General features: G+C 46.5%; 1 protein-coding gene across 1 annotated transcript in view; it reads left to right on the top strand.

Moving 5' to 3' along the window:
- LOC149369703 (uncharacterized) overlaps positions 1–5365 on the top strand; it is a 45242-nt gene extending 39877 nt beyond the window's left edge. The window contains exons 7-8 of the mRNA XM_089576153.1: positions 1177–1371; positions 5123–5365. Of these exons, the coding sequence (XP_089432279.1) occupies positions 1177–1371; positions 5123–5365 (438 nt within the window). The remainder of the gene's footprint in view (positions 1–1176; positions 1372–5122) is intronic.
- Positions 5366–18693: the final 13328 nt, after the last annotated feature.

Genomic DNA, 18693 nt, shown 5'->3' with positions numbered 1-18693 from the left:
AATGCACTGTGAATATTAAGCACAATACGTTTTTGCAAAAGCAATAAGGCTTAAACTAAAATTTCATTTATGTAATTCGCTCCTACTTTCTATGTCTTTTTAAGCTCTTAGAGAGCAGATTAAAAGAAGCAAGGTATTTTGTGAATTCGCTTCACTATATTTAACGTGCCGTTAAATGAATAGGAAGTATGCCATTAATAACATAGTGTATTCTACAGCCCCGCAGCTTCATGCACCTAAACGATCTTATCAATATCCTCCTAAAAAGCAATGCTGACTGCTCATACTCTTGGTTGCTTCCGAGCAAAAACATTCCCTTTCCTCACCAGATCAAGTCGTGCTTTATTTATTGAGCTCTTTTTTTCGAAACCTACCGTAAGTTTTTCTTGAAAGCTGTCAGGTTATTGAAAAACCGAACGCACTTATCGCACTGTCTTCACATTCAAACCAATCTGTCTTTGTGAATCTTTTGGTAAAACGGATCAGAACTACAGGCCTATTGTCCGCATCGATAGGAACGCGATCTAACCTTTCAACGTTGCTTGCTGCAGTGGAGAGCAAATCAAGCATTATCTACGGGTAGTTTACAAAATGCAGCATACTTTCTCTGTCTCTAACATTCAGGCCAAGAATTTTCATACTTTGCCGTGTGCTGTATTTAAGTATACCCTTTATCTCCTGGGGCGATTTTCTAATTTATAGCCTGTCGTGATTTCTCTCGCCGTCGTCGACTCTCTCGGGAAGGAGCTCAATTTTCCTGCCATGCTTCTTGGAGGCTTCTAGAAGCCTACAACAGTAACTGTCAGTAAATGCCAAAGCAGTTCTCTCCTGGACCAAGAGTCTATGCAGAGGACGGGGAAGTCGTTGAGACAAGAAAAAATTAAGAAATGCCCGAAAAGCGCCAAAAGGTCATAGGTTTAACCACTAGTTTGTTTGCTGCATGGTAGCCTTAGCTCGTTATGTGCCCTAAAATTTAACACAACACAAAGCTACAGGAACTCTACAGCACCGGAATTGGCATTTACGCCATGCTGCGCCGATGGGGAGCCCTTTACACCCCTCATATCCATTAAGTAGCTGACGTAGTGACCGTTCTGCGTCTTTTTGCATGCTTCATACTTTGCCCTAGTGTCCAGGCGAGCCAGTACTGCGTACTATAGCCTTTTTACCTCGCAGATACGCCGCAACTATGGACTCGTCCAGTGCGCGGCTGCTTTCGTCCTGGGCTCCTCGTTGAAGCGTGCTGCGGTGGCCTTCGAACGGGTCTCGTGGCATCCGCAGCTCCCCGCGGCTGTTCAGCGCATGGGGTCCCTGAGTGAGGTAGACGCCGCGCTGGGCATTCGAGAGGGCGCCAGGCGGCTCCGTGACGAGGTAAGTGCGTGGCGGTTTTCCTACATGCGGAAGCTTCGAAAAAAGACCACGTTCGGTTCAATCGGTGTGGTCGGTATCCTGCTCCTTCATTGTGCAGCTTTCCTTCAGCCACAGGCATCGCTTTTGACTGTTACGAGCTATCCCGTCCGTTTTCGAGTGTGCTTAATAGGTTACAACGTGTAGTAAGCAGTCATCTTCATACTGTAAAGTATCCGTTTGGGCTAGGGTGCCGCGCAGTGCGATGCGAAAGACGGAGCATTGTGCCAACAAAGGAACCTTTGAACTGAAAAAGTAATCGGCCGTGTGGAAGACACCGTGGTCTCCGTTAAGAATACGTTGGACTTTAACAACTTTAATATGCCCCATTTGATACCAGTAACGCATTACAAGATAGCGGGCATTGCTTCAAATGCATCTTTTTAACACCTTACAATGACGAGCTGGTTAGTTGCTTTTAGGTATTAATACTGCGTTTTAGCTATTCAGATTTCATGTGGTTCTAGTTCTCCATGCCTGTTAAACTGTTGCTGGATAATGAGTCTCGCAATTGCAGCCGCATCATGCACAGTGTCCTGATCCCGTGCTCTCAAATTGCACTGTGGGAACGTTGCTGCGAAGTGATCGATGGTATCTTACCGAACGAGGCGCTTACCCTAGAAACAGCACGCTGCCCTACCGAAAATCTAATCGTCAGCACCGCACCGGAGAGCAAGATATCAAAGCAGCGTAAAAAGCCACCAGTTGTCCCGCACGTACTCTCGCCAGCAAACATTTACGGGATGCGCGTTCTTCTAGAAAAAATTATTCCGATTCTGCCTCGCGGCTGAGACGCCTCATATTGTTACCAGAAGATAATGCATCCACGCTCCCTCGCTGCTTAGACATCTAAGGCGACTTCAAAGCACTCCAGATGGTTGAAATTATTCGAAGCCCTCCACTACAGCTTTCCTCATAACCAATGGACCTTTGGTATGTTAAGTTTCATCTACCATACCATATCAGGCGGCTAGTTTACGCCACTGCGACGCAGTAACTTTTTTTTTCACTCTCGCAGCCTCATGATCTTTTACTGCCAATGGTGTGTTGCTTTTCACCTAGCCTGAAAAATGTAGATATGGCCTTTGGTTAGGACTTCAATTTCTCACCTACAGGAAATGTTGTGGGCATTTTAGTTAGCGTTCCGAGATTGCTTTCGTCAAAAATGGGAACTACAAGATGTGAAATCAGGACTGAAATGGCATTTGGCCACGTAAGAAAGCAGAGGTGCACAGAAATTTTTTTATGGTGCGACAAAAGTTTCGCAACCGAAACTTTTAGATCCTTTAATTATTTTGAAAGGTTTAATTTATACTGAAAAGAGACTACCGCAGTCATGCTTATCGTGCAGCGCACGCACAAGGCTACCCAGCAGCGGTAAGTAGCAGTAGCATTTGGGGCTAATAGCGCAGCACCTTGGGCCGCAGACATTGTGGGCAGACATGTCGATAAAACAGATATTGTGGGCGAACACAGCCAGGCAGCAATGACGGATCTCAAGGGGAGGGGAGGGGTCGCGGAGCCCAGCCCAGAAATCTGCTGGCGCTTCCTCATTTCGGTATCAGAACAGGTGTCTTTGCTCGAAAACAAGTGACCCGAACGTCTTATTTCGTGCATCGCGTTGGAGCTCTCATTGACCTTGATGGGGACCAAACCACACGAAGGTTCACTCCCCACCTTCCAGTTACAAATATCTAAGAAGGCTTAGTCGGGCTGGTTGGTGTGTGTTGATCGAAAGGGCTGAAGAGCGCTAACAGACAGGACGGAAGAGAAGAACACAAACACATGCGCTTTGCTTGTATTCTTATCTTCCGTACTGTCTGTTAGCTATGTTTACTCGCTTGTAAGTATAAATATTTTGGCGCCGTTCCTTCTACGTAGTCATAGAGGAAAGATTGTCAACATATTGAAAGAAAAAGGCTTGTCCAAGAAAAGCACATAGGTTACGCCGGCTCTGAAGGAATTGTGGTTTACCTGGTTTTCACTTGGCCGCCTCGTCCATTAGTGTTTTCTATCTCACTGGTGGGCGTGCCCATGATGCGCTACGCGCTGATTAGATATAGATTGGGTGTTGTTGGCTGTTTTGTGTTTCACTACTGAGATATTGTATTTACAGCTTTACTGGGCCCTTGCGCGTTTTGGACTGCGCCGTGCATGCGCATTAAGATACTCTATGACAACCGGAAAATGAAACGCTGCTGCCCAATCGAAATGTGGCTTCGCCCAGGACGGGTAATTTGAAAATGTATACCTAGAGGGGCGGACAGAAGTAAACGGAGCGCACTGCACAAGAAAAAACTTCGTGTCAGCTCCGCCTAGCCGAACCAGTCGAAAGCTGAAAAGCGCTATGCGCATGTGCACGCCCCTAACTGGCCCGACCCTGCCATTGGACTTCTTACCTTGTATACGGCCGGTGTCACTGTCGCGCTAATGATGATTATCATCAAATGGACGCCGCCGCCGTGGCACAGTGATTACGGCGCTTGGCTGCTGACCCGAAAGACGCGGGTTCGATCTCGGCTGCGGCGGTCGAATTTTGATTGAGACGAAATTCTAGAGGCCCGTGTTCTCTGCGATTTAAGTGCACTTTAAAGAACCCCATGTGGTCGCAATTTTCGGAGCCCTTCACTACTGCGTCCCTTATAGCCTGAGTCACTTTGGGGCGTTAAACACCCATAAACCATAAACATATCATCGGATGGTCACCCTCGGAATGCGCACACCGCTGCCTTGATACGGCAGAGCCCGCGTGGGCGGCGCTACTTTCGGCCCCTTCGTCTGAGATAGCTCTGGGCATGTTTACGTCGCAAAGCAGCCAGCGTATTTCGAACTTTTGTTGCCTCTGGGACTGAATCCACCTTTTTCATACGGCCGCTCTGCTAATGCGCGCCTCTCCTCCTCCAGCTCCACTGGTTGAAAACTTCTGCCTCCTGCTGCGCATGCGATGGATAAAACCGTCCCCTGTTTTATTTATCTATTTTTATTCTGAATCGATTTTGCTTGGGACGAGCGCTCCCCCGCCGCCTTTCTTCTCCCGATTAGAGACGCTTCTCTGCGCGTCGCAGCTTTTATGCTCCCGATTCTATCCCGCTCAGTACGCGGCATGTGCATGGTGTTGAGTTTTCGCCCACTCTCGAGAAGGCGCATATCTTGTGATAAAGGCGGATTTCGTCTCGATAGCAACCAAATGTGCTCAAAACAGTCGACGCACCGCTGCATATTCGCGTTCGTTTACTATCCTTACCATTGATTTTCGCCTCTCTACTACGACGAGGAGAGGCAGCACCGATGCAAGCGGCGTGCCTGTCTTTCCTGAAACACACTGATCTTGTACTGGAAACTGCTCTTATCTCCTTTTTTATCACCACCGAGACAGCGCGCTGTCTTTCGCGCTGTGATGAGCGGAGGAAGCGTTGAGACGTTTTTCTAAACTTAATGAACACAATAAATTTAGTTCTTTTTTTATTGTGCGGAGCGCTCCGTTTACTTCTCGCCTCACCTGTACGATAAAATGTAGAGTGATATTTCAGCCAGGAGTCGGAGCTCTTTTCCATTATTTAGTGTAAAATTCTGTATATCAGCTCGGAATTCGGCAATACCTGTCTATCAACTCGCCTGATTGGCAGCGCTCTTTCTCTGCACTCACGGCTGCCTTACGCGCCTCGCTGCCGAAACTTCCGACTGATATCACTGCTCGTTTGTTTCTTGGGCCCAGTTCTGGCAGCTGGCCGGCATCGTGAAAGCAGATTTGGTGTGCAACCTGACCCAAAGCGGAGAAGAGGGCGCCGCCGAAAAGCATCAGCTCGACAGACTGGACTATTACGTGTTGCAGCACATTCGCTCATTCTTGAAGGTCGGCGACGTCTTGGACGAGGATGCCGATGCGCGCCCAAGAGGCAGCTTAGCGCGCAGGGGCCTAGCTCCTATCCGGAGGCACGGGCCCAAGAAAAAGCGTTGAGAGGAGCGGCTTTGTGGGTGGGGAGCAAAAGCCTGAAGATAGGCGCTCCATGTGGGGAAATAGGTTGAGCCGCGACCAGGCGAACGCTTGGACTTCGCCACTTTTACCTATTGACAGTTGCCCACTGTAGGGCATGTTGTAAGAGCAACATGAATAAATCCGTCCCCACTGAAATCGACTGCTGTATTATACTGTTGTGGAATTATAATTTTGATTGCGTGCAGTAAAATAGCATGCAAAACTTCTGGAAACCACAAACCAAGGTAAGGGCAACAGAGCACTCAGCAACACGAGTGCTTAAAGTTTATTGCCAATTTGTTTTCTTGCGGATTTCTATATTTATGGACAAAGGTGAAACGCTTGTGTGGTAGGAAACAGAACTCAAAATCTTTGATACACGGTGATAATTTCATTTCTTTGTTGAATGCCAACAGTATCAAAGCATCGCCTTCATATATATAGGGCGAGCGATGCCACATTGCAACGCTTGTAATACGTAGCTAAGCTTCGCAACGAAATCATTCCAAATTTGTGTCCGTGCGAATGCGGAGAGGTCCCGACCCATCCATGCTTGCGTTTGTAGCTTCATAGACAAGACTCCTCAACACGCTTCCCTTAGGAAGACAGTAGCCTCCCACAGTTCCCTTCATGACATGGTCTACCCGCGCGGAAAAAAAGTCATGTAGAATCCAGGCTTCGTGCCTTCTTTTGAAGTTCCTTCAGCATCGTGTCCAGCATCGCATGTGGCTGGTGACAGCAAGGGCTGACTCTTGACTGTTATGGGTGATTGTGAGTATATCTGCCAGGTCTCAAGTATGTGCCTGCTTTGCGGGCCTTATTTAACCTTTAAAAGAGGTTATAGCAGCGAAATTGACGGCAGAAACCGAAAGGCCAAACCCTCCTGTAGGTTGCAACTACCTAGTAAATTTAAAGATGGCTCGTTCGCTTTTTTGAGGTGGTTTCAGACCTCTCCAAACGTGGCGATTGTGCGGTGATGGAGGAGATGATCGATGGTCGACATGATCAGATAGAGAAATATATTTACAGAATTTACCAGAGTGACCACTGCAAGCTACAGAAACGAAGTCACATAGACAAATTCAATAACAGAACTCAAGTTAGAAACAATCTCGCAAAGAGAAACCACTCTACAGTACCTTACTTATCTACTAAGCACATTTGTTGTACCCGTTTAGGTGCTATGAAAGTTACGTGCTACGCACGCAGCCTCTACCTAGACTGATGTGTAATCCTTCTGCGCCCCATTTCAAGGGTTCCCCAAAAAAGAAGTTAGGGCGGTCATGTTCCGAGGTCCGTCCTAAACTTCAATAACCAGTGAAGTTTTAACACGAAGTAGCCACAGCCTCTGAAGGTTGGGCGCAACATCGAACCCAGGGCGTGGCTAAAAAGAAAAACAACAAGAAAAGAATTCATGACACCTTCTCTACGCGGGAGTCCTTGCCCTCTTCTTGTTATGCTCTCTCCCTTTCCCCTTTGTACGTGCATCCTCGCGTCGGGCATGTGTCCACCGAGCCTGCGTGCCGCTTCTAGAAGGATGACGTGTCGTTTTCGCTCATTGACAAGGCGAGTAATTTCTTGGCTGATCTCGGAAGTGCAGGATGCCGACACGCAAGGCAGGAAACGAACCCCGTGACGCTTCGGTGCAGGCATGAATGCCTGCAAACGAAAGGTCCGCTGAAAACACGTCCACGTCCGCATGTTCCCGCGGAAGTTGCATGCGGATCCGCAGGCGTGGGTTCGCCAGACTGATCAAGTGGCGCCGCCTGCCGACTACTACTATCCTTTGTACGCACCACGCATGCTTTCTCAACGCCCCGGCGGATGCCCCCCGCCAACAAAACAAGTCTTGGGCCGTCGTAGCGACGCTGTTAAGCCGACAGTGACTTCAGCACTTTTGTGTATGTTTGCTGGGGACGCCTGGGCGGGAAACTCGAATAACTCCACGTAGACCAGAGGCATACAGCGACCCCAAGCTAAAGTGATAAAAAAAAGCTGACGCGGCCCTACACGAGGCGTGGGCTCACGAACTTCAATTCGCAGTCGCGTGGCTTTTTTTAATGTTGCATGTGTTTTTTTTTCATACTTTAACCGCTTCTTTCAATGGCGGAAAAATAACCGTGCAGGCGCTGCATTGGCAAAAATTAAAAAAATCGATTATTAATCTCTGTACCCCTTCTTCGGCCAAACGGTGCGCACTTGGCCCTAAAGTGAATCATAAATAAAAAAATATTGTACAGTACACCATCGTTAATAACCATTTAAGCGGAATATAAAAGCTACTATTGGGAGCGCCACTCGACAGCAAATAACATGTAGGTTTCACCCAGCTGTTGTTTTCCCTTTTATTTTATTGCCTTTGCCTCAGTTGCCGGAAACGCCATGTATATAAGATATGAATATGTACAGATATGAATAAGATATAAGATATGAATATGTACACACGGAGGCGCTGGCACCGAGGCACCTTAGCATCAGCTGATTGTCATGGCGGCAAGGTAGTGTAAACGGTGTGACCAATGGCACCAACAAACTGGGAGTGCGCGATTTAAATATCAACCCCAAAGGTCTCCACTATTTCTCGGACCCCTAAATTCCTAGGAGAGCGCTGATCGCGTGCACCATTCAAGACCGCAATGGTTTCTGGTGATTATGCTTACAGATCGCATCGCGCAGCGCGCGCAAATGAAGCTGCAGTAAAGAAGAACATACTTTTTGAACTTCGGTACTTCTTCCTGTGACAGCTCTGAGTGTACAAAATTCCACTGTGCGGGAGTGCGAGCATCGGAGAGTTTACATACCGAGTGCACAATGAAGAGAGCCTGTACGGCTGCGGTGCAACAAGTAAGTGGCTCTGAAGATGGCTATCACTAAGCAACATAATGAAGGCATCAGAAAACTAATGATAAGTTTATTTGTAATAAGGGAGTAATTACTCATTGACGTCCACCTGAGCGCAGCCACACGGCTACAAAGGAAAGCTGTACAGCTTTCTACTCCATCTTGAGGGATTCCCGTAAACATTTGACTAAGTTTATTTGTGTTTTTTATATATTCATTATAATATTGAACGCGCTAGGTCACTTTTCCTAATAACGGTATGAACGTACTAGTACGGACAACGTTAATAGTCATATGTCTATTCGAGCTTTAAATTTTAGTAGGCATCTTGTACTACGTTCAATTCCTTGCATTAGTCTGTGCTTCGAATGAAAGTCACGCCACCACCGTGGGTAATTGCCACAGCCGAGTAGCAACATTGCGGAAAGCAAATTCAGCCCCACTCTACCCTCGGCGAAAAAGGCTAGGTTGGGACGGCAGGTTTCTGCCCGCCAATAAGAACAGTTAGTTGCTTTCTTGGAGCAGCGCCCTGGTATAGCTTGGCTGAGTAGCCACTTGTCGGGGTATTTCATGAGTTATGAAACAGACCACTTGTGGCAAGAAGTTGCGGAACTCAATGAATTAGGCCCTGCAGTAAAGGACGCAGCATGCTGACGATGATATTGGTAGTAATTCATAGTATAAATTGAGAAAGGCGCAAGCGTCGTGGCAGGCACTGCCATGCAGGGTTACACTGCTATTATTGTTTTAAAAGATAAATATTTGCCGCTCTGCACTACGTGCGCAGTGGAGTTCTTTATTAATTATACTCATTAACTGTGGACCAGCATACAGTCGCGAGGCAGCACTATCACTGTTGCTTTTAGCAATTCTTGTTCTACTATATTGAAATAAATAGGTAGGCAGGTACCCAGTAGTGGTAATAATAGTGCTAGTAATAGTAGGTGTGGTGGTGGTGCGAGTGATGATAATTTGGCGCGAGTAGCTTTTCAGCTGATGAATTGTTTTTGCATGACGTGCACTCGGACAAGTTTTATTTTCATTTGCAGTGGAACAGGTGGTGCAAAGCTGTCCGGCCTTCGGGGGAAGGTGCTTTCCTTAATCAGCTATAAATGTATCGTGCGATCTGGTCCTTCACCGCTGTGGGGGGACCCCATACTAGTGAGTGCAGAATGGTTTATGCAGTAATTTTAATGCAAAGGGTTTTTACCGAGTGTGCAGTGATTATTTGCCGGGTATCTAGTCATTTTCGTGAAGCAGCCAGATAAAAGAATTCCAGCGGTATGGATAGTCAGCGTAGACTAGTTCTGCACGAGAAATTCAAAGCTTTTTGCCCCAAGACAAAGTGCGTAGAATTGCACGTCAACGCGCCTCTTGAAAAGCTGCTTCCCATCAAAGGCTGGCACCACTGCTGCATATTCGAGGTTGAAATTCATGGTTTTGACTGTGGCACCAGCAGTGTGGCATGTGGCCTCATCGTGCACACGCGAGCTTCTCTGCAAGCATCTCCGATTTGGACGTGTCGATTCGGCCTCTATCCTTTTGAATGGCATTCCTTGCGGTGAAGACCTCACTTCTGCCATGGGTTGGCCCAGAATTGCACTACATTCGATCACTCCACGGCAGCAGACTTTCGCCAATATGTGATGACTGGCGTAACGAAAATGGCTTGGCGAGGGCGATGTGATGGCAGAGGTCTGATGGCAGATGCTTGACAGCATGGTGAGGACAGCAAGAAAATTAACGACTGGCTCTTAGCAGTCATTCTCGTCATCGTTATCAGTGTTGTCTCTCCCTCAAAATGATTGCTTCCCATCACGTGGAGTTCAACTTATGTTTTGCCGCTGCTCAATTTTGTATGTTTTAAATTCATCGTGCATTCACAATGCACAGAGAGCATAAACTCTTCTGTTTTCGTTCACGTACAGAATGCCATATGTAGGAACGCAAAAAGTAATTTGTACACCGCAGTACAGCTAGCAATGAAGAAAAAAATATTATATAATATTATGGCGTTCATTACACCTTAAACAACTTGCGAAGTGTATATTTCTTTCTGCGACTTGTGTACTAATTTTAACAATGTTCTGCAGGAGCCATGGGCACGCCATTGGAATTTTGTAAGCAGGCTTGCATGAAAGATTCCCATGGCGTGCCCATGGCTCCTAAGAGTTAGAGCTGATCAACCACAGCTCACTATTATTTGTTCATTGCCAGCGGCAGGAACAAGCTAGCTAACCACTTAATACTTGTTCTCTGTGAGTGAGCATAAAAATCACGCAGCAGTGCTCTGTGTCCTGGTGTGCTGCAAACTCACTGTGACCAGTAACCACTGTGCATGCGACATACCATATTGTGTTGTGCAAATTCTTTATGGTTATTGTACTGCTCTTTATAACTGTAGTGTCATGTGCTACAACCATGGCAGCCAAGAGATGTCAGACTGCCACATCCGCTCTACCAAAAGCCAGCACTCAGGAAACAACAGGCAAAAATCAGAAGACATTGGCTGAGGCAGTGGAAGGTCTGTGGATCGATATTGACAGGCATATACCACGCTTAATTACAAATCAATCTCTAATTAAACTATTTGTTTCTTTTTCGAAACCATGATTCGAGGTCTTCATGCAGCTTGGTGACTTTACGGTTACTGTTGTAAGTGGTACTATGTTGGCCTTCTGCACACCTTTGTTGATTTCTCACATCTCTTGGCACAGTCGTGCATGATACACACTAGTGCACCAGCGACGTCTAAAGGAGCAAGGTGGAGATTGTTATGAGCCTGGTAACACATCACCTTGCGTAACCAGCATTTTTATACCTAGACAATAATCGCAGGTCCCCGCTTGTACATAATATTAATTATATTTTTCAAAACTATTCAACACAGAAGTGAAATTTGGAGGCTAATCTAGACATATTAGGAGCGCAAGGTGTGGGGATGCCTCCGTTGGCGCTATTATTTTTGATAAGAAGATTTTCCTTCAACAAAAAGAGCAGCACTTTCTAAAATTTCTGCAACATTCAGACATCCCCATATATTTTCACATATGCATGCTCTCAAGCTTAGAAAGATACATTTGTACATTGGCAGAACGTCTCTGTAAATGCAGGAAATTTCAAATCTGATATGTGCTTGACTCATTTCGCAGTTACATATTTTTTGCACCCCAACCTATACTGCTGCAGGCTATAGAGCAGCACTGAAGCCAGCATTGCAGCAGGAGTGTAGTCGCAGGCGAGCGCCAGGCACGTGCCATCGAAAGTTTGGCGGAAGCAGTCAGGGCTGCTCAACGACCAATTGATAACTGCTGTGAATGTGCTGCTGACATAGCACAGGCATAGCACCCAAACTTCACGATGACAAACTTTGTTTTCTTTATTCAAGATTTGAAAAACATTAATAAATTGTGCGTACTGAGACTGAAGTAATAGTGTCTACGTGTCTAAATGTGCCCTATAATATTTTCGACAGCTGCGAACCACGGAAATGAAAAAGAAAGAAACGCAGCATGTACTGTCGGGAACAAAACTCTAAAGGACGCGTAACCAGGAACCAAAACCGGTAGCTTCGTTATTAGGCAGATGATCCGAGCCAAACTTGTGGAAGCGGAAGTCGGACACGGGCAGTCAAATGCGGGGCAGTGAAACTAGATCTTTTATGGCTGGCGTGCCACCTTGAATCCGTTTCCTGAGTCATGGGGACTTTTTTGCGCCAGATAATGTCATTGTATTGTGTTTTCATTCTATGTTCAAGAATGAAATGTATTTTAAAGATCAACTAGATGAATAGAGCGCACATATTCGCAATATAAAGACTGGAAACACAGCAGTAAATGTCATTTCTTTAGTCGCCGTACAATCCGATGACATGCTTTCATTTATAGACTGCGTTTTGGAGCCCGGAAAGGTGACGCGCATGTTAGTGGACACTTTCTGATCTTAAGAGGCCACTTCATGCTCAAGATACTATGTCTCACTGTTGGCAGTGTAACATTTTTGTATCCATTTTCATAAAGTGGCGTTTCCTTTGGCCCTTGTGCGGATCATATGTAGTGTTATTTTCATAACCAAAGTTAAGTAACTGTCCTTTCATGTTGCAATAAATTTAATGTGCATCCTCTAGATTCTCAAGCATCATGTGATGCATCGCATTCACAAGGACGATTTTACTGACCTGCCGGCACACATGATCAGGAACATAAATCTACATGATGAAGACAAACAAAGTTGGCTTATATGCTGAACAAGGGGCTGTAAAAAAGGAAGGTCTCGCCAAACGTCCCCAAAATCTGATCGGGAGTAATGGGATCGACCAGTTCCCGCTCAGAATGGACAACCGACTCTGATGTCAACATAGTGTGCCAGGTGAAAACAAACTGAGCTTGGTCTTACACGCAGGATGTGATGGCTGCTAGTGTTTCATCTGGCAAACAAACTGCTCTTCACAGTACAACAGTTCAGGAGTCAGATGGTGCGCAATGAAGTCCCATTTTGTAAAATATAGATAATGTTCGAACGTTCATTTCTGCATTGTTTTTATATAAATTTGTTCCCCATCAGAGATGACATTACATGACCAGGCAGATTTTAATCCCTTCAGGAGTGAATTATGTTTCAATGAGAGGATGGTGCAGGTGGTGAAAAGCATTTATTTCGTATTTTACAGAGAGGTGCTCTGGGAGAGGCCCCTAGTGGAGCTCACCCCCGTTCAGCACTAGACGGAGTCCCTCATTCCGGGATTCTGTTGGTCATGACCGCTGCACAATTCTGCCGAACCAGGGCCCGTTGGGCCTATAGTTCTTGTCAGCCGAGCAGGGCTGCCTCCCAGTCCTCTCGGGTAGGGTAAGGGGTGATGGAAGGGAGAGAAGGATTTTTCCTGTATACCCAAACCATGTGGAATGCGTCGGCCACCTCCGCACAGAATGAGCAGCGGCCGTCAAGAGAAGGATTAAAGTGTTTGTAAAGGGCCTGAGGAGAGTTCGATCGCCAGCTTTACCCAGTCCTTTCATAGGAACCAGGTTCCGCTGGCGTTCGGCACGATAGTGTTCAGTAATGTCTTTAAAAGAATGAAGAGGGTGTGATCTGGGTTAAGGCCCCCCGAAGGGACGCCTGTTGCCCGGTGAGTAAGTGCGCGGGCTGCCTCATGGGCGGCTTCGTTACCTGGCATGCCTTGGTGGCCGGGGACCCATATGATTGAACGATCAGTTCAATCGCCGTCGGGAGTACTGTGGTGAAGAATTTGGAGAGCGTGGGGAGGGATCCCACCGAGCTAAAAGTTACGACAGGCTCCGCGAGAGTCTGTGAGGATGAATTTAGAGTCGGAATAGGAGGCTGCGAGGGCGATCGCCACCTCCTCTGCATGCGTTCAGTTGGGCGCTCTGAACGAGGGGTCGTCCACCTGTTTTCTCTCGTGTATGACTGCAGCCGTGTACCATTACCCCCTGAAGCTGCGGGGCCTGCGACGTCGACCTAGAAGACGTGTTTCTTTGAGCCATAGTGGCGGTGCAAGGCCATGTGATGGTCCTCCATGTTCATCTTAGTCGGAAGGGGTCGAACGTATAGGGCGCGTCTCCATATTTCGGGCACTAGAATCCGCCCTATCGTATGGTGATCATGTCTGATATGTAATCGGTCCAAGAGGTGGCGATCGGACATGGTCTGGGCGAGACGCGTATATTGGTTAACGAGATGCGCGTCGCGAAGTTCCCGATAGGTGTTCACCACCAGTGCGAGGAGTCGCGCGTTGGAAGTGGAGATCGGGAGGTAGAGGGCTCTCTTGGAAATTTTGCGGACTACAACCCCCAAGAAATCTTCCTCATGTTTCCGTAAGCGGAGGTACAGCCCTTGTCAAAACTTTGGAGCCCAGGGGGTTTGCTTCTGAGCCACACTGTGTAGTTCGTAATGCATCTCCAGCGCTCAAAATTCACTGAAGGTAAAATCATGTCTGGTCCTGCCTCCACCAATTAGTAGGGCTTCACGAATGCTTCAGGAGTCTCACTGCAAGGCTTAGCAGCAAACCCCCTGGGCTCTAAACTTTTGGCAAAGACTGTAGGTAGTCGAGTATAGTACTAAACTCTCGACTAGTTACGAAGGCGTGCTCGAGCCGCTTCGGATCCTTACTTCGCAACCCTCCTCGCTTGTTGGAAACGCGGCGAATCATTCGGCCCACCTGGTCGCCGACTTTGCGGAGTTTGGAAAGAGTTGTGTCTGCCTTACGATGTTCATTAATGAAGATACCGAAAGGTGAACGGAGGTTTTGCATTTGGGATAAGATCGAATATGCATAAATTAAGACTTGCAAGGGGAGCACTGGAGGCCGCAGTACGCGGGTATAGTGGTCGACTATGCTCGCCGCTGCTTGCAGGCATTCCCCCATCTCTCCTATGTTTCCCGCAATGGCCCAGATAGGTGATGTCGTCGGTGTACAGCGCGTACTGAACACCTCCGGCACCCGCCAGTTGTGCTGGAAGATGTATCATAGCAACGTTAAACAGAAGCGGGGACAACACAGCGCCTTGTGGTGTGCCCAGCGTTCCAATCTCAAACGGGCCGTACTCGGTCTCTCGCATACGGTCTCTCGCCAAGCGGTCTGTTAAGAAATATTTGATGTAGTTAAATGTACTAGGAGACAGTTGGTCTCGCTAAGATGATTTAGTATGACGCCGTGTTTAACATTGTCAAACGCGCCCTTGAGATCGAGTGCTAGGACTATTTTGTCGTTGTGTGGGTATTCTGTGGGTTCGAGAGCCCCGTGATGAAGCTGCAAAAGGATGTTTTTGCGGACTTATGAGGTCGGAAACCGAACATAGTGTCGGCGAAGGTGTTCTTGCTCTCGAGATACTCCGAGAGGCTGTCACAGACCATCGTTACCATCAGTTTTCCAACGCATGAAGTGAACACCATCTTCATTGCGCGATACCCAAATTTCAAGGAAACGCGGAGCAGCTAGCGAACGTCTTGAGCTCAAAATACCTCAATCAGGATCAAGACCCGCACGGGCAGGATAATTGGTATGCGGGCTGCGATAATCCGGAACTGGATCAGCTTTTCCGATTTCGCGACCTTAGCGTGGCTCTTGCCAAAATGCGCAGGGGGACGGCGCCCGGGAGGGATAAGAACAAAGTCAAATTATTGGCGAGCCTTCCTGATCGGGCATACGAAACCCTACTCAAATATATAAACGCTATTTGGACCGTTGACCCATCGTTGCCACCGGATTGGAAGATATCATTGGTAACGTTTATCGCGAAGGCGGGGAAACCGGTAAACACAGACAACCTCCGGCCCATCTCTCAATGGCAGGGACATTTTCGTAATTCCAGATATCTATAAGGAGCATGACAGGACTACACAGAATTGCAACCTTCCCCGATAATTAATGAGGGAAACATTAGGCTCCTCACATATTTGCATCATGACTACATTATATTTAAGGTCTCTACTGCCCTTCTTTCTTTCGACTCATTACTGTCACAATCTGTCGTTATGTAACATAACTAATTTCAGGTCTTTAAAGCGTTCATGCTTGACAACAAGCAAACGAAAACTGACACAAAACTCTTATAGCTACCGTACGACATGGAGCCATTGATTAACAAAACAGATTCCTGCATTCATTCTTTTGTGCACCCACGGTTGTGGAAATTGCGCCGATCTGATAGTGCAAAGGTGGCGTCCACATGTGTGAACCATACCGTAGCTGTGACCTTTTGGTTGAGCACCCACCTCGTGGAAGGTGCTGGGTTAGATCTCCAGTTATTTTGTGGTGAAATGCTTCAGAAATGAATCTTTGACCCTAATTTTTGTAAAGAAGAAAGACTTGTGACATGGAACTTGCACCTCAAAAACCCATCATCACCATTACATCTGAAGGAGTTAATTCTAAGCACATAAACACTAAAAATTTAGCTGCAGCTGCACAATGCGAGCAAGAAGTGAAGCAGGACTGCGAATACCCCCAACTTATGCACTTGTGCTGAACTTGCACGCACTGGGCTACTCTGCAACAGATTTCCTTGGTAGTGTAGTGGACACGACGGAACTTAAAAACGCTCTCTCTTCCTCTGTAGCACAATATAGTCCCTGTTTGTACTTATCAGTTCCCTCTTAAAGCATATCATTGTCAATATTCCTTACTCAAGGGATATTTCTAACTGCCAACGTTTGACTTCGAAATTCACGGAAACACGTTTTCTTATTGCAAAAAAAAGAAGGTTCAGTTACAAGAAGCTCACGCGGATGGAAATAGCTCCTTCATTGACGGAATGAAGACACTGTGGAGCGAGCAAAAATCCACCAATTCGGCACACCATCGTGTGGCGAACTATTCGGTAGAATAACACATATATGCACGCTCCACCCATGTACCCTTCTTTTCACTGCGAAAAAATGTTGTCGTAGAGTATCGCAATTTCACATTTCTGTCGCACACAGTATGAGGTGCGAAGACATCTAATGTGACGCCTCACTTTGTTGAGGTACCTGAGACGTTGAGGACCTCCTGGCTGGAAACCTCCCAGCTTGGATTGGCGCAATGCCTTTTCTCTAGAAAATGGAATGCGTAGAGCCTACTCCGATACAGGTGGAGTCGTCGTAGCTGGTGTAGGCAGCGGAATCAGCTGCCCATAATCATCATCAGTCATCACTGTCTTCAGAATCATAATCACCTACCGCAGGCTCACTAGCCGCAAGACAGCGGTTATGCAGTATTGCACATGTAATAACAATTTGACGAACTTGTCCAGCCTCATGGTGAAGAGCGCGGTACTTTTGCAAGCACCTGAACATTGCCTTCTCGAAACCAATTTAGCGTTCCACGACTGCACGTATTGCTGAGTGCACTTTGTTGTTTTTGGCTTCTGGCGGTGGCGGTGATGGGTGTCCTGCCAGAGGAGTTAGCAGCCTCGGTTTCAGTGGGCAGCCGCCGTCGCCTGCGTAGAAATCGAGTTATGCTTGGGAAGACTGGGCATAAAGAATTATTACTGTACGCGCAGAGTGCGCATACATGCACATAGTCATTGTTTTTCTTTGTAGTTATAACGCTAATTAACATCGAAATGGCACCAACCGCAAGCTGCACTAACTGGTCGTTTAATTCTTTCGCAAGGAGTATGTCGTCTAAAAAGTAAAAAGTTGTGTTGTGTTGGGTTTTATGGCACATAGGCAGCTAAGGCCATCATGCGCCAAGCTCAAGGTATAGAATGAGTTTTCTGTAGAATTTTCAAAAATGTTAAAAATCATCGCTGGTGTAGATGGCCTAATAATACTGCACTACCTAGTAATAACGGAAGAAACGAAATTTAGACATGGCTAATGTTAAAATCATTAAGAAGGTCAGGTAGTCTCAGCGCCTATCCTTGCCTGGGCAAGGATCCCGAGGCTCCCAACCAGACAAATAAAAACCTCAGCCTTCTTCTCATGAATGAGAAAGTAGCTGAGGTGTATCACCTAATAAAGTGAACTAGCGGATCGAAATTTACACTTTTTCAAGCACGCCTGCTTCTTTTAAAAAGCTAAAAAGAGAAGGTATGTTAACAATGGCATTATCATCTAAAAGCAGTGCTGGGTGAAAAGGAATGCATTCATTATAAAATTCAGTGAAGTATTTTTTTCTTAGTTTTTCCAGTTTTGCACAAGAGAATAAAATGTGGTTAACGGTAAGTTCATCTCCGCATTCTTCGCAAACAGGTTTCTTTTGTTTTGTTAGCAGGGAGTTATGTGTAGGGTGTGTGTGGCCTATTCGGAGACGGCAGAGAATCCCTTCCTTGAAGCGTTCCTGGTGGTCACACGACCTCCATTCCCCTAAAACCGGCTTTACCAAGTGTAGTTTATTATTGACTTCACTGTTCCAAGCCGACTGCCATTTCTTCCTTAATTTCCGTTGTACTAATTTTATGCAATCGTTAAAAGGTATGATTACTTTTTTGTTTCCATCCTACGAGCTTGAGCAGCGCACAAGTCTGCTTTCTCGTTCCCTTTTATTCCGATATGACTCGGGACCCAGCAGAGTTTTATATTTTGTCTTTTAGCTGTGGCTGCTACTATGCTGTGTATAATGTCACCAAGAATAGGAGTGGTAGCGTTTCTAGCGTGGAGAGCTGTAAGCACACTTAAGGAATCTGTGTAGATTATACTGTTTGTGAGGTGCTCCTTTAATATTTTGTCTATGGCCACCCAGACTGCGTAACATTCTGCAGTGAAGATGGATGCGCAATTTGGAAGTCTTACTGTTTTCTCCGAATTACCTCGCACCACTGCACTTCCTACGTAAACATCTGTTTTTAAGCCGTCTGTATAAAAATCTGTAAACTTACTGTATTGTTGCTCGAGTGCAAGAAATTCTTGCAGTATATGTTGCCGTGGAGTTTGTTTTTTATGAAATTGAGTAAGGGTGAAATCACAGATTTTAGGAAAATTGTACCATGGAGTCAGTGGATCTTGTCTTCGAGCAATGTCGGGTAATGCAT

The sequence above is a fragment of the Amblyomma mixtum genome, chromosome 1, assembly GCF_055824585.1.
Source record: "Amblyomma mixtum isolate Tamu chromosome 1, ASM5582458v1, whole genome shotgun sequence".
NCBI lineage: Eukaryota > Metazoa > Arthropoda > Arachnida > Ixodida > Ixodidae > Amblyomma > Amblyomma mixtum.
The sequence above is the reverse complement of the archived record's forward strand: the minus strand, read 5'-3'. Positions and strand labels throughout refer to the sequence as shown.